Raw genomic sequence first — 13,161 nt, 5'->3', positions numbered from 1 at the left:
ATATAATATAAAATGGAGAATAAAACTATACAGACAATAAATAACATCCAGGCTCCCAGTTTTGAAGACAAATACAGAAAGCATGATTTGAGAAATAATGACTAGGTGCAGAGGTGAGGTTGAGGTAGGGTGCTGTGCTGACACCCAGTGGAATCAAGCAGATTGGATGTTGAATGTTCTGTCTCCACCTGTTAGTTTAGTTTTTTCTTTTTTTTGGTGTTGGTTTTTTGCAGGTCTCTTCCTGGATAGGTCCAGGAATGCATTTTTGTGTGGCTATTTTATTTTAGGTTGGAGAAGAGTCTAGAACTTATAGGTAGTATTTCCCAAAGTTACGTTGGTTCTCATATTTGGTTTTTAAAAGTCTGAGAGGCTTTAAAAAATATTGGTGCCTGGGTTCTATTCCTGGAAATGTTGACATAATTGGTGTAGGGTATTGGGATTTTCAAAGACTTCCTACAAATTTACAGTATGCTGGCAAGGTTGAGAACTACTGCGGTATACGATCTACCGTGGCAAAATAAAAAGAAAAATAAACGAATAAAAAGATTCAAAGGACAATTAAATTTGGAACTCTCCATCTTGGAGATTTAAAAAACACATTCTCATTTGAAAGATTCTGAATGGTTCTGAGTAATAAAGAAACCTGTTTAACTTTGTTTAACTCAGACTTTTCCCAAGTACTTCATCCTGAATCCCTTTCTACTCCCCCCCAGTTCTGTTGCTATCTGGCAGTACCAGTGTTCTGAAACACTCTAGGACACATTTCCTGATCCACACCTGTGTGAAACAAAATAGATCTCTTGGGATTAGAATAATACGCTGCCATTTATGGAACTGTTTTTGTACTGTTTCCTGAGAGTCTTGGAAATAGATGGCTTATCAAATAATGGTATTTTATCTAATATGAACAGGAACATGAAACTTTTAGAGTAGGTGTGAGGCCAGAAAAACTTTCCTTATGGGAGGACCCACAAACCTCCCACTGGCAATCCTTGAAAGACATTTGACATTGAAATGAATCCATACTGTTTGTATTAAGGGAGAGGTTTGTTGTGTTTGGGGGATGACCCCTAGTGATATCCCTGTTGCTGAGCTATGTCTTAATGTGGGAAATCTCTGAAGCAATTACTCTAGATCATCTGGGCATGCCAGAACTTGTAGGTCTCTTAACAAAGGCTCAAAGGGGTCAGCCACTTAGAACTTGGCATTAGGCTGCCTTCTTTCTTCTAAAGCAAAGTAAACATGTGCTGGTAGATGTTAGATGTAATTATAAAATATATCTCTTCACAGAAAATGTTGAACCAGGTATTTGTTAGCTTAAATATGATATTGTGATTTTTGTCAAAGTTTATTTAGCAATTAACTTTGTATTTCAAAGGAAAAGTTTTCCTTACCATGTTTTTCTTTTGAGTATCAAAAATGTAGAAACAAAATTTATTTTATGCTTTTCAGTGTATCTTATGATGGCTACCCTTCTGCTTCACAGTGTTGATCTTTGGGGTTATTTCTGCCCCCATGGATCTTTAATAAACCTTTGCTTTTAATGCTTGGTGTGATGAGAAAGATCTGCATTAGTTTTGAATAGTGAGGATGTGCTAGTTTCCTGAGTGTTGAAAATAGATGGGAGTAGATAGCTTATCCATTCCAAACTATTCAATCCATTCTCAACAGCTGAGACGTGTTGAGTAACTTGGACCACCATCAAAAGCAGACTCTTTATCAGATTTTTCTTGTTAAAGTAGTAAATAAGTGCCATGAGAACAGGATCTGAGAACAGAAACAACTGTCAGGGTCTCTATGACTCACTAAATACATGTAAGGAAGTGAGTTACATCTATTCTTTTTTTTTGGAACATGGCGGTGCTTCAATGGTTTGAGTTGTGAAAGTGGTTCAGATGACTTTTTTTGTTATTCCTATTTTGATGGTCCCAGATCTGTGTTACCAAGTTTCTATAGAATAGTCAGTGCCAAACTTTTGTACTCTTTATAGTACATTTCTGATAGCCAGTCTTAGTTGATAAAGGTGGTTTAGAAAACTACTTTACATTAATTTAATGTATTTACATTAATTTACATCAATGAATTTACATTTACATTAATGAATATAGTTATTTTGTTGAATGTCTTGTTGAATGTCTTTTCAGTACCTAAACTAAAGGCAATTTGCTATTATTTATTATTTTTTAAGAGATTTATTTATTTATTTGAGAGAGAGAGAGAGAGAGAACATGAGCAGGGCAAGGGGCAGAGGGAGAGGAAGAGAGAGAGAATCCTCAAGCAGATTCCCCACTGAGCGCGGAGCCCGATGCAGGACTCTATCCCAGAACCCTGGAATCATGACCTGAGCCGAAATCAAGAGGCAGCCCCTTAACTGGCTGAGCCATCCAGGAGCCCCCAATTTACTACTATTTTTATCTGTAAAGCAAAATTAGTGTGGTTAAATGGGTGTCACTCACATCTTGATGAAAGGCGCAGAACACAGAGGTCTGTTTTTTTTTTTGGTGCCTATTATTGCTAGTTCTTGACAGATTCTATTCTGCTTAGTTTATGTGACCTTTTAAGCCATGATTTAGAGATGAATTTTTACGTATCTGTTTCTTTGGATGAACAGAGTGATTAGTGTGTAGCTTTATGTTCAATCTGAAAAGTGGGGTATTCTGTGTTCTGTTTTTTGTTAGGTGCTGGTCATGCCCAGCTTTTGGCCCTGCCCCGGGAAGCCATTTGATTTTGCTCTTTGAGTGGGAGATGGCTTTGTTCTTCCCACGAATTCTCAGCAAATTTCATCTTGTAGTCTTAGATGATATAAGCAATCAGCTTTTTCTTTTCCCTGGACCTGGTTCACATGTGTCATGGATTTGTTCAGAGATTGGAAGTCAAGTATAATTTGGGTAATGATGTGTAGTATTTTGGGGCATTATCTACTCACGAAATATCCATATAATATAGTCTAGAGCCAAACTACCTAGTACAGTAGCTACTAGCCGCTAGTTATACAGTGTGCTTTTGAGCACTTGAAATTTGTTTCGTCCAAACATTTTGAAGATTTAGTATAAAAAAAGTAAAATATCTTCTTTATAATTATGTTGATTACATGCTGAAATGATAATTTTTCAGATATATTGGAGTAAAAAAATATATTACTCATTAATTTCACTTGTTTCTTTTTACTTTTTTAAATATGGTTTTGAAAAAAATTAAAATTACGTATTGACTCTCTTGTGGATGGCATCATATTCCCATTGGACAGCAATGCTCTCGACTGTGTTTTTGTTCCTGTACATTAAAGATTGTTTTATATAATTTTTGCTTTGAGAAGTCAGTAGTTCCCAACCACTGGAGTTGTTCAGATATAAGTTGAATGATGTCTTGGTAATGATCATTTATTCATTCATTCAACATCTACAGCATATTAATGTGCCCAACACTGTGCTGGCCTCTGGGCATGCAGACATAAAGGACACATTCTCGGTCCTTAAGAAGCTCATGATCTTGTGGCAGTTGTGTAGATGGGATTCAGGTCAGTGCTTGGAAGGGTGTTTTCATGACCTTTGAGGTCCTTTCCAACCCATTGCTCTGCAGGTATTTGCATACCTCCTAACCACCTGTTATCCAGAGAACTTACTGAGAATCATGGAATCAAAACATATGTAGATCATAGCCATCCCCAATATTTCTTCATCCAATTACTGTCAGCTCTTTTATTCTTCAGTAGTCTCTATATTTTAAATCCTGTGCCTCTGTTCTTTATTCTTTCTTCATTTCAAACAACCTCATTACCAGAAATGCCTTCTCGTTGCTTTGTTTGATTATAGTCTTTCATTTCCGGTTTTGTCTCCTCATTGTTAACATTTACAAGGTTGCTTCTTTCTGAGTGATGGTCTAGATGCTTAGGTTACAAGCAGTGGTATGTTGGTAAACTGGCTCTGTAAGTAAAAAGTGCTTGTTGATTTCTATGGTGTAAATACACCCACCAATGCTGATTTGGTTCTCAAAATTCCTGAATATTCAATAATCACTTATTGGGAACCTATAGGAGACAGTTCTACGACACTAGTGGACTAAGCCATTTCTCTTTGTATCTAATTGTGCATGGTGGTTCTTGTTTTCTTAAATTTAATTTTTCTTCTATTGCTTCTCTGCAAAATAAATGCAAAAATGTAAAAATAAAACAAAAATCCCAACTGCTTCGTCTGTTCAGATATGCATTCATTTAGTTTTTCATTCAGCAAATACGTATTGACTGCCAACTGCTCCCAAGGTCATAGTTACTGGGTTTTTATAATGACTTCATAATAGCTTTATGGTTCAGTTGACTATTATGCTAGATGTCGCATTTAGAAAGAACTTTGGCGGGATAGGTGGAGCTTAGATGGTCAAGCATGAGGTTGGGTTAAATTTGTATCTGGGTGTGTCTAGACAGCTATTGGGGTATTAACTTATCTCTGAATGAAGAGCAGTCTTGTGTTTACTTGCTTGAGAGAGTTAATGCGACGCATGGCAAAACTATCATGACAGATAAAGGTAAGAGCTGTGGTTTTCCCAGGCAGCATGGCGGGTGCAGACTTTTTCCTGCAGTTGAAGTCTGTGGACTTCAGTGGTCCTTTATGGGGGAGGTAACAATACAACATGCCCTCTTATTTAACTCAGCAAATATTTGGCTCAGTAAGTATGAATGAGTGAATGAATGAATACATGGATAAATGAGTAAAAAAAGGCAAATCAGGAGTTAAGTAAACAGTTGGGAACTGTAATTGCAAATAAAAACTGTGGGACTTTAAAACTTTCTATCACATCAATATGGTGATTTAAGTTCTAAAAGCTCTGTATAGTCTCTCCAAAGTGTCTGGGTTAAAATAAAAGTGTGTTTAATACCACTTTACTTAATTTACATGTTTATTCAGTATCTCTTTTGTGCCAGGCAGTGTATCAGGTACTAGGGAGAGAAGGGTGAGTAAAAAATGTATAGATCCTGCCTTCTTTGAGACTATTATAGAGAGAGCGGCAGAGTCAAATAAGCATGCCACAATATAATTCAACTATAGTTAAGTCCAATAAAAAAAATTGGGGGACCTGCTCTAGCCAGGGTGGCATTGAGGTTTTTCCCCGGAGACTTTGATCTGTGAGCTGGGATCTGAAGGGTGACCCAGTCAAAAGTGAATGGGAGAACATGTGGCCAGCAGGAGCAAAGGCCCTGTGGTGAGAGCAGAAGGCCCTATCCGAGGGGCTTAGGCAAGGCCTTGTGATGGGCAGATTGTGGTGGAGCATGATATGAGGAGGCCTAGGCAGGCGGGTCAGATACCACCAGGCCTTGTATTCGTTGACGATTTGAACTTTCCCATGAAAGCAACAGAAGTTCGTGAAAAGTGACTGGATCAGATTTACCTTTAAAAAAATATCACTCTGGCTGTTGTGAGAAGACTGAGCAGGAAGGTGAGGCATGGGTGTGGGAAGGCTGTTGCAGGAGTCCGCCTGAGAGGTGGTGGGGAAATTGGGGGAGAAGTCAATGCAGGCAAGGGGCAGTTAAGAGGGAAAAGCAACGGAGCACGGTGGCGGACAGGATGAGGGGAATTGAGAGCTGGAGGGACATCTGGGCTCTAGCTTGAGTGATTGTGGAACCTGCGTCTTTTACGAGACAGGCAGTGCTGAGGACTGGGTTATTGTTGTTGTTTTGGGGTGGGGCAGCTGCAAGAGAGTCTTCCCACACAGTGAGATGCCTTAAGACACCTAAATGGGAAGGTCGTGTGTGTGGTTGGCTATACTGTTTTCCAGTTTTAAGGAGTTTGTGCTAGAGAGAGCAATTTGAGGATCATTTGCAGATTGATGGCAATTTATATGGATGAGATTGTGTCAGGCAGTTCTCCAAACGTGCTCCTTCCTACCAGCAGCATCGATATCTCCTGGAAACCTGTTAGAAATGCAGATTCTCAGGCCCTGCCCCAGACCTACTGGATCAGGACCTTGGGTGGGGCCCAGTATTCTGTGTTTAAGGAACCATCAGGTGCTGCTGATGCACTCCATTTAGTCCTGGGTTAGGGAGAGAGCACAAAGTGACAGGAATCTGAGTCTGGGATTGAATGTTAAGAAGCTCTAACTTTTAAGGATTGGGAGGCGAAGGATGGCTTTGCCAAGGAGATTGGGTAGGAGCTGTGTTTGGAGAAGTACAAGAAAAATCCAGGAAGCCAGTGAATAGAGTATTCAAAGGAACGAGATACTTGTTGCCGACAAGCTCAGTAAAATGATGCTTGGGAAATGTTCCCTGGGCTTAGAAGAAGCAGATCCAGAGAGACAGAAAGTAGATTATTGCTTGCCAGGGGTGGAGAGGGAGAGTGAGCAGTTACTGTAAATGGGCACAGAGTTTCTTTTTTGGGGAACACAACTGTTTTGGAATTAGTGGTGATATGAATTGTGAATATACCAAAAGCCACAGCATTGTGAATATACTAAAGGAAGTCACTGAATTGTACACTTTAAAAAGGCTAAATTGTGAATTTTATCTGAATTAAAAACAAAGCCCCCCCCCCCCCCCCCCCCCCCCCAGCCCCGGGCTTAGCAATATGGAGATAATGGTGACTTTAGTGTGAAATGTTCATGGCATGGATGAGGGTGGAAACAGAACAGAGGCTGTTAAGATATGAGAGTAGGGAAAATGGAGGCCGGGAGAGAAGTGATCCTTCAGAGAAGTCTCGTTTTATTTTATTTTATTTTTTTAAAAGATTTTATTTATTTATTTATTTGACAGAGAGAGACACAGTGAGAGAGGGAACACAAGCAGGGGGAGTGGGAGAGGGAGAAGCAGGCTTCCAGGCCGAGCAGGGAGCCCGATGGGGGGGCTCGATCCCAGGACCCTGGGATCATGACCTGAGCCGAAGGCAGACGCTTAACGACTGAGCCACCCAGGTGCTCCAGAAGTCTTGTTTTAAAGGGGAGGCCAAAGTGAGGGTGGTGGAGGGAAGATACCGAGTCAAGAAAGTTTGGGATGGTTTTTCTTTTGAAGATGGTAGAGACCTGAAAATGTTTAAATTCTGTTGGGAAGGACCCAGGGCAGAGATCTGGAGAAGAAAGTGATCGTCAGTTGTGTTGAATAACGATACAGTTTCAGAGTTGAAGGGACTTCTGTGGTTAATGGTGTTTTCCTAACCTGGAACTCCATTTCATACAACAAAGTAGGCGAAAAATAATCCTGAAGCAAAGTTCCAATTTAAACTTGAACATTGTGTGGGGCAGGAATCCTGCTGTCTTCCAGGGCCAACCATTCTATTTTCAGATGGTTTTGACTATACTGGGGGGTGGGGTTGAGGGAAATCAGCAGGGAAGAACTGATTGATCACAGGGGAGATAATGTTTCTTTTATAGAATAAAACCTCTCTGCTTCTTAAATGGACTTTAATCTTATTTCAGTAATTTTCTTCATTCTCACTCCCCGAAGGACCCAGTGTTGCCAATTCCCGAAACTTTGGGAAAGTTTCTAGTATTAGTTGGGTTGATTCTCTGACTTTTTTACTGGTACCTTAATATTCAGTTTTCTTGGTTTTGTAATTTATCACCACTCATCTCTCTGATTTCCAGCTTTTGGAATTTTATTGCTATTTTCTCCTCTCTTATTCTCCCTGAACTTGTTGGATTCTATTTTTAAAAAATCTTTCAAAATTCTCTTTTTAGTGTGGTTTTGGTAGACACATGTGTCCAATCTGCCACCTCTACCTTCTCTCTCTCTTCTTTTTAAAGATTTTATTTATTTATTTTATTTTATTTTATTTTTTTAAAAGATTTTATTTATTTGACAGAGAGAGACACAGCAAGAGAGGGAACACAGTCAGGGGGGAGTGGGAGAAGGAGAAGCAGGCTTCCCGCCGAGCAGGGAGCCCGATGTGGGGCTCGATCCCAGGACCCTGGGATCATAACCTGGGCCGAAGGCAGACGCCCAACGACTGAGCCACCCAGGTGCCCCATAAAGATTTTATTTATTTATTTGACAGAGAGAGAGGGAACACAAGCAGGGGGAGTGGCAGGCAGAGGGAGAAGCAGGCTCCCTGCTAAGCAGGGAACCCGATGTGGGACTTGATCTCAGGACCCTGGGATCATGACTTGAGCCGAAGGCAGATGCTTAACTGACTAAGCCACGCAGGCGCCCCTCTACCTTCTCTTGTTCTCTCTTTTTTTCTGCCAGAGAATATGTAACGTGTTTTTGTATCCCTTCACTTTTATGGTTACTCTCCTTTGACTAAGTAGGAGGCAGGTTGCAGTAATAAGCCATTTCTCTTGCTCGGTATGGGGGCAGGTTTTGGGAACCTATTGTCTTTGTGCAGCCGTCACGAGGATTAATCACCCTGAGTAATGGGTATAATCTCCTTTGGTGTGTCATCTCCTTTCCCCCATTCTGAGAATGTGACCTCATTTTATTGCATCCCTTATTATATTTCAAGCCGTAAACTTCTCCCTGACTTTCCAGCCTGCTGTGACTGCTTTGTGTCCTGATTCTGTCCCCTGGCAGGTTTACCTGGCCCTCCTCTCTCCAGCCTGTAGATTTGACCATCAGGTCACCAGAGCTCTTTTCAGGCCCCAGGAAAAACTGTGGCTGGGGTAGGACAGGAGATGTCATGATCGTCTCACCAAACTTTGCAGAGAGAAAGACCGGGTCTGGCTCTTTTCTGATGATTTATGCATGTGAATTTGTTTAGGTGACTCTAGGCGTGGGAAAATATACTTCAGAGAATAAGGAGTACCTCCAATTCTTACAGTTGTCTTACTCTTTTAAATAAAAAGAACTGTTTTTTTCCCCCCCTTTTCTTTACTAAAGCAGTCATTTTTAATCGAAGGCCTGTGGAGAAAGTACAGAGAGTTGCTGAATTTGGATGACAAGAAAAGAGTTTGGTTTCACTAATCTTATAACTGATAAGATTACATTCAATTATAAATGTTAGAAATAAACTATAGTATTATTAGCAATACAAATGACTGTCACAATCAAAATTACAGATATTTTTATATCCCATTATAGTTTTTGCATGCATCTTATATATTTCATGTATCTTATTATTTATGTTCATTCCTTCTTCAAATTATAGTCATTATTAGATCTACTAGATCTTGTTTATGTTAATAAAACAATAAATAATTAAATATTATGGTATTGTAAGTTTTTTATATTTTGATAATTTGACTGAATTAGCCTTCTATTATTCATTTATATTTTATTTTATGCATTTAAAAACACTATCTGAAAAAAGAGGTTCACAGGCTTCATCAGATTGCTAAGGGGTTCATGACACACAAAAGATTCTGAACCCTTGTCCCAAAGAGACAAGTGCCTATAAAGGAATATGTGATTATTTATATAAACTACTATTTTATCTTGGATCCCCAGCTACACCTTTCTCTGGTTTAGTCCATTAAAATTTGCTTTTTAACATATGGTTTACGTCTTTACAAGGTATTGGAAAAGGGTCTATTTTGGTTTTCAGTGACCCATGAGTTCAGAGGGCATTAAAAAAAGAAGTCTTGAAATCAAACTTACTTATCAAGAATAACCCTTCTTATTTACATAGGTTAACTTTGAAGTTTCAGGACTTAAGCATTTCTGTTAAGTCGCTTTTCTAACTTACTGTTTTTGTATGAGGTTGTCAGGATGCTGAAACCCAGTGATGTTGAAGCTCCATTTTAATTCACGGCTTAGCGGCCATAGGTTCAAGTTACCTTGGATGGTTGTGATATAAAACTCAGTTTTATGTTAATTATATGTTAAAGCCCTACAAGGTCATTTTCTCTCCAAGGAACATCATCATCTGGCACCTTCCCCACTGCCGCCCTTGGACCGCCTTTGTGTGGTGCATTTGACTTTGTCATTGGCAGGTGCCTTTGGGTTCCTTTGGGTCAGCAATGGGGGCTGGGCAGAGAGACAGAGCCTTGAGGTCAAGTTTCTTGCCTTGGACACCTTGGAACATTGCTAGTGTTAAAGCTCCAGTGCCAGTTCTTGCTTAACTGACCTGAACTTGATACTTCAGTTTTATGTTGCCTAAAGCAAGTCTGCTAAGTTGCTCTAAAAACTTGAATAAAGTATGAAGTACTCAAATTTCAGTGCAGTAGATTCCCATTCCTTTTGATACAACACTTCATGGTGCATTAGAAGCTCCCATTGATCCTGAGAGGAGACTGTTTGGAAGCGTGACTGAGTTTTCCATAGTTTTTTTTTTTTTGGGGGGGGGGTTGGTGGGAGCGGTGGCATTTAATCCATGAAAATAACAGCTACCTTCTGTTGACCTGCCTACATTGTCCTCCTTACATTTTTATGCTTGTATTTACCATATTCCTGATAGGTGGTTGTTCCTCTGTCAGAATACCTTTAGTGATTGTGAATCTTTTACTTAATGAAACAGTCCAGTTCACTGTTAATAATATAAAGAAGAGTCATAATATTTATTAGGTGCTTCCTATATGCTAGGCTCTTATATGAAGGACTTTACATTTATTAAATGCAATCTGACAATAATCCTAAGAATGGTAGATACCATCAGTAACATCGTTTCAGAGATGGGAAACCAAGCAGCAGAAGTAAAATAACTTGCTCAAGGCTCCAGCCAGTATGTGGCAGAGTTGGAATTTGAACAAAGGCAATCTGACTTCAGAGCTCAGGCTCTTAGATCTGCTTTTCTTCCTAATTCTGCCTATTGGATTAAAGCAATTTCAGAAATGCTTCATTTAAGCTGTAAGAGTAGTTAGCTAGTAGGATCTGATGTGTTACATTAATTTACCACGTTGACAGCTGTGAAGCCAAACAAGCAGTCTTCAGTTGACTTTGGTATTTTATTATTTGAATATTCTGAATGCGCATTTTTAGCATTTTTTTTTGTGTGTGTTTATAGGGATGCTTCCTTTGGAAATTGCACTTACAATCTCACCATCCTCGACTGTTTGCAGGGAATCAGAAAGGTAATAATAATTCTCCTTGCTATAGTTGGCGCAGAAGTTTCAAAATATGAAAAAGGAATAATGTCAATATCCTTGTTTGCTTTGGAGAGAAGAGAAGGCAGGCAGTTAGCAGAAGGCTTTCCACTTCTTGATGGAATGATTGATCTGTAAAATATAGCCTGTCGAGCAAATTGAGGGGTGCCCGGGGGTAACTCTCTAGCTCCTTATTGAAGTAGAAGGGGTTTCCCTTTCTCATTTAAATGATTCCTCTTCCTGGGCAGACGTATTGCTTCTATCTGCCTCTGTGCTTGTGACATTGCTTTGTCACCAGCTCAGCTTCCTTATCAAGCTCGAGCTTGGTGTGGGAGAGATAGGAAGCCACTCCGCACCTCTGTTCATGTGGAGGAGAACATTTCCATGTAGGTTTCCTACCTGGATATTATTACATGCCGGTAAAGAAGTAAGTGGGCCAGATACTATTATCTCATTGTTTTAGCTGAGGAAACAACCCCAGGGAGGTTAAGTCACTCTTAGGGCCACAGGGAGTTATTAGCAGGGCTCATTCTAACTCACATTTCCTTATCAATTTGGAGCTTTCTAATATCCTATCAGGGTGTCTTATAAATCAATGGTTTGTCAAAGTGTGGGGCTCGCTAGAGACGCAAATTCTCAGTCCTTCTCCGAGACTGACGGAACCATAAATTATGGGAGTGGGGCTGTGCAGTCTGTGTTTGAACAGCCCTTCTGGGTGATTTGATGCACTTTACAGTTTGGAGGCATAGTTATTTAAGTTATTCATATGTATAATGGAGAAGTGAATCTAAAATATTTTTGAGAACTTTTAGAACTTGTTCTAGAAGCATTGATTTACTGAAAAGTCATGCATGTTATACTGTGAAGTTCTTTTTTTTTTAATTTTTAAAAAGATTTTATTTATTTGAGAGAGAGAGAGAGCATGAGCAGGGGGAGGGTCAGAGGGAGAAGCAGACTCTCTGCTGAGTAGGGAGCCCCATGTGGGGCTCGATCCCAGGACCCTGGGATCATGACCTCAGCTTAACTGACTGAGTCACCCAGGCGCCCCTATACTGTGAAATTCTAATGAAGGTCCAAAGTACATCATTCCATCTTGAACATATAGCCATGATTTATCAGTCAGGAATGTACATATTGCATAGCCCATAGGCAAGTCCTTATGGATTATAGATACACTATGAGCATGATTCTTGTTCTAGTTTCTTTTGAACTCTGATGTAATATAAGACTGATTTTGAGTTGAGAAAATTGGTATGATAAGTATGCTAGTTTTATGTATGTTTGTTTTTGACTTTGATATTTCATTTAAAAATGAATTTAAACTCTGTAAAAGTTTAAAATAGTTTCAAATATTTTTCTTTCCACTTAAAGACTGTCAAAATACTCTAGCTCACCCCGCAAGTAATGTCACCAACCCAGACTTCTAGTATCACAAGTTAAGAACCCTTATGGAGAGATTATTCAATATATAAGCCACAATTACAGCATTTAAGAAGTATGCCCAAGGGGAAAAAACAAGTAATTTATTATTGTTATTGTTGTTGTTGTTACTGTTTTGCCTATTCTGCCATCTGGTACTGGCTATTTCTTTTATAAATGTATGAAGTTCAGGAAGAGTTCACACTGGAATATCCCCGCCTGTTATGGTAGCTTGGTAACTGGATATAGAAATTTATGACATCCTTCCTGTTAGAGAGGAAAGGTGTGACTTTGTTCATGGATAAGGTCTTCTGTAAATTTCTTGTTTCATCAAATGCTGGGGTTTATTTTACCCAAACGCAGATGAGATTTTAGAAGATCTGACAGATGTTCAACATGTCTTTAAGCAACTGAGACACATTACCTCACTCCACCTTAAATAAACCCCATATTCTGGGCAATTGCCATGGCAATGAGTACCAGACTCCTAAGAGTGTAGACAGAGTATGGCTGCATTTTTGCCTCTTTAGGAAGCATATCTTTCTGATTTTGTTGTATTGGCATCATCATAAGCGTAGTTTACATGGGTGTGAACTACACACAGAAACCTACATAAATACACACTTTAAATGAAGAGAAAGGAAGGAAGGTTGAAGGCCCGGGTATATTTTTCTCAGTTCTTTCACTGGAATGGTGCATATGGATCCACCTAAGTTGCTTTGTTTAAAGGTAAGATAATTTAAATAACTTGCTTTGCTTCTAATAGTAGGGGTTGACTAACCCAGTGTTGTCAGGATTTATCAT

The 13,161-nt window shown here is 39.4% G+C and overlaps 1 protein-coding gene across 1 annotated transcript in view; it reads left to right on the top strand.

The window, feature by feature from the left end:
* CDC14A (cell division cycle 14A) overlaps positions 1–13,161 on the top strand; it is a 148,717-nt gene that overhangs the window by 71,060 nt on the left and 64,496 nt on the right. Inside the window, exon 6 of the mRNA XM_032422664.1 lies at positions 10,860–10,926. Within this exon, the coding sequence (XP_032278555.1) occupies positions 10,860–10,926 (67 nt within the window). The remainder of the gene's footprint in view (positions 1–10,859; positions 10,927–13,161) is intronic.

The sequence above is a fragment of the Phoca vitulina genome, unplaced genomic scaffold (assembly GCF_004348235.1).
Source record: "Phoca vitulina isolate PV1807 unplaced genomic scaffold, GSC_HSeal_1.0 scaffold2, whole genome shotgun sequence".
Lineage (NCBI taxonomy): Eukaryota > Metazoa > Chordata > Mammalia > Carnivora > Phocidae > Phoca > Phoca vitulina.
This window is presented reverse-complemented; position numbering and strand designations above follow the sequence as displayed.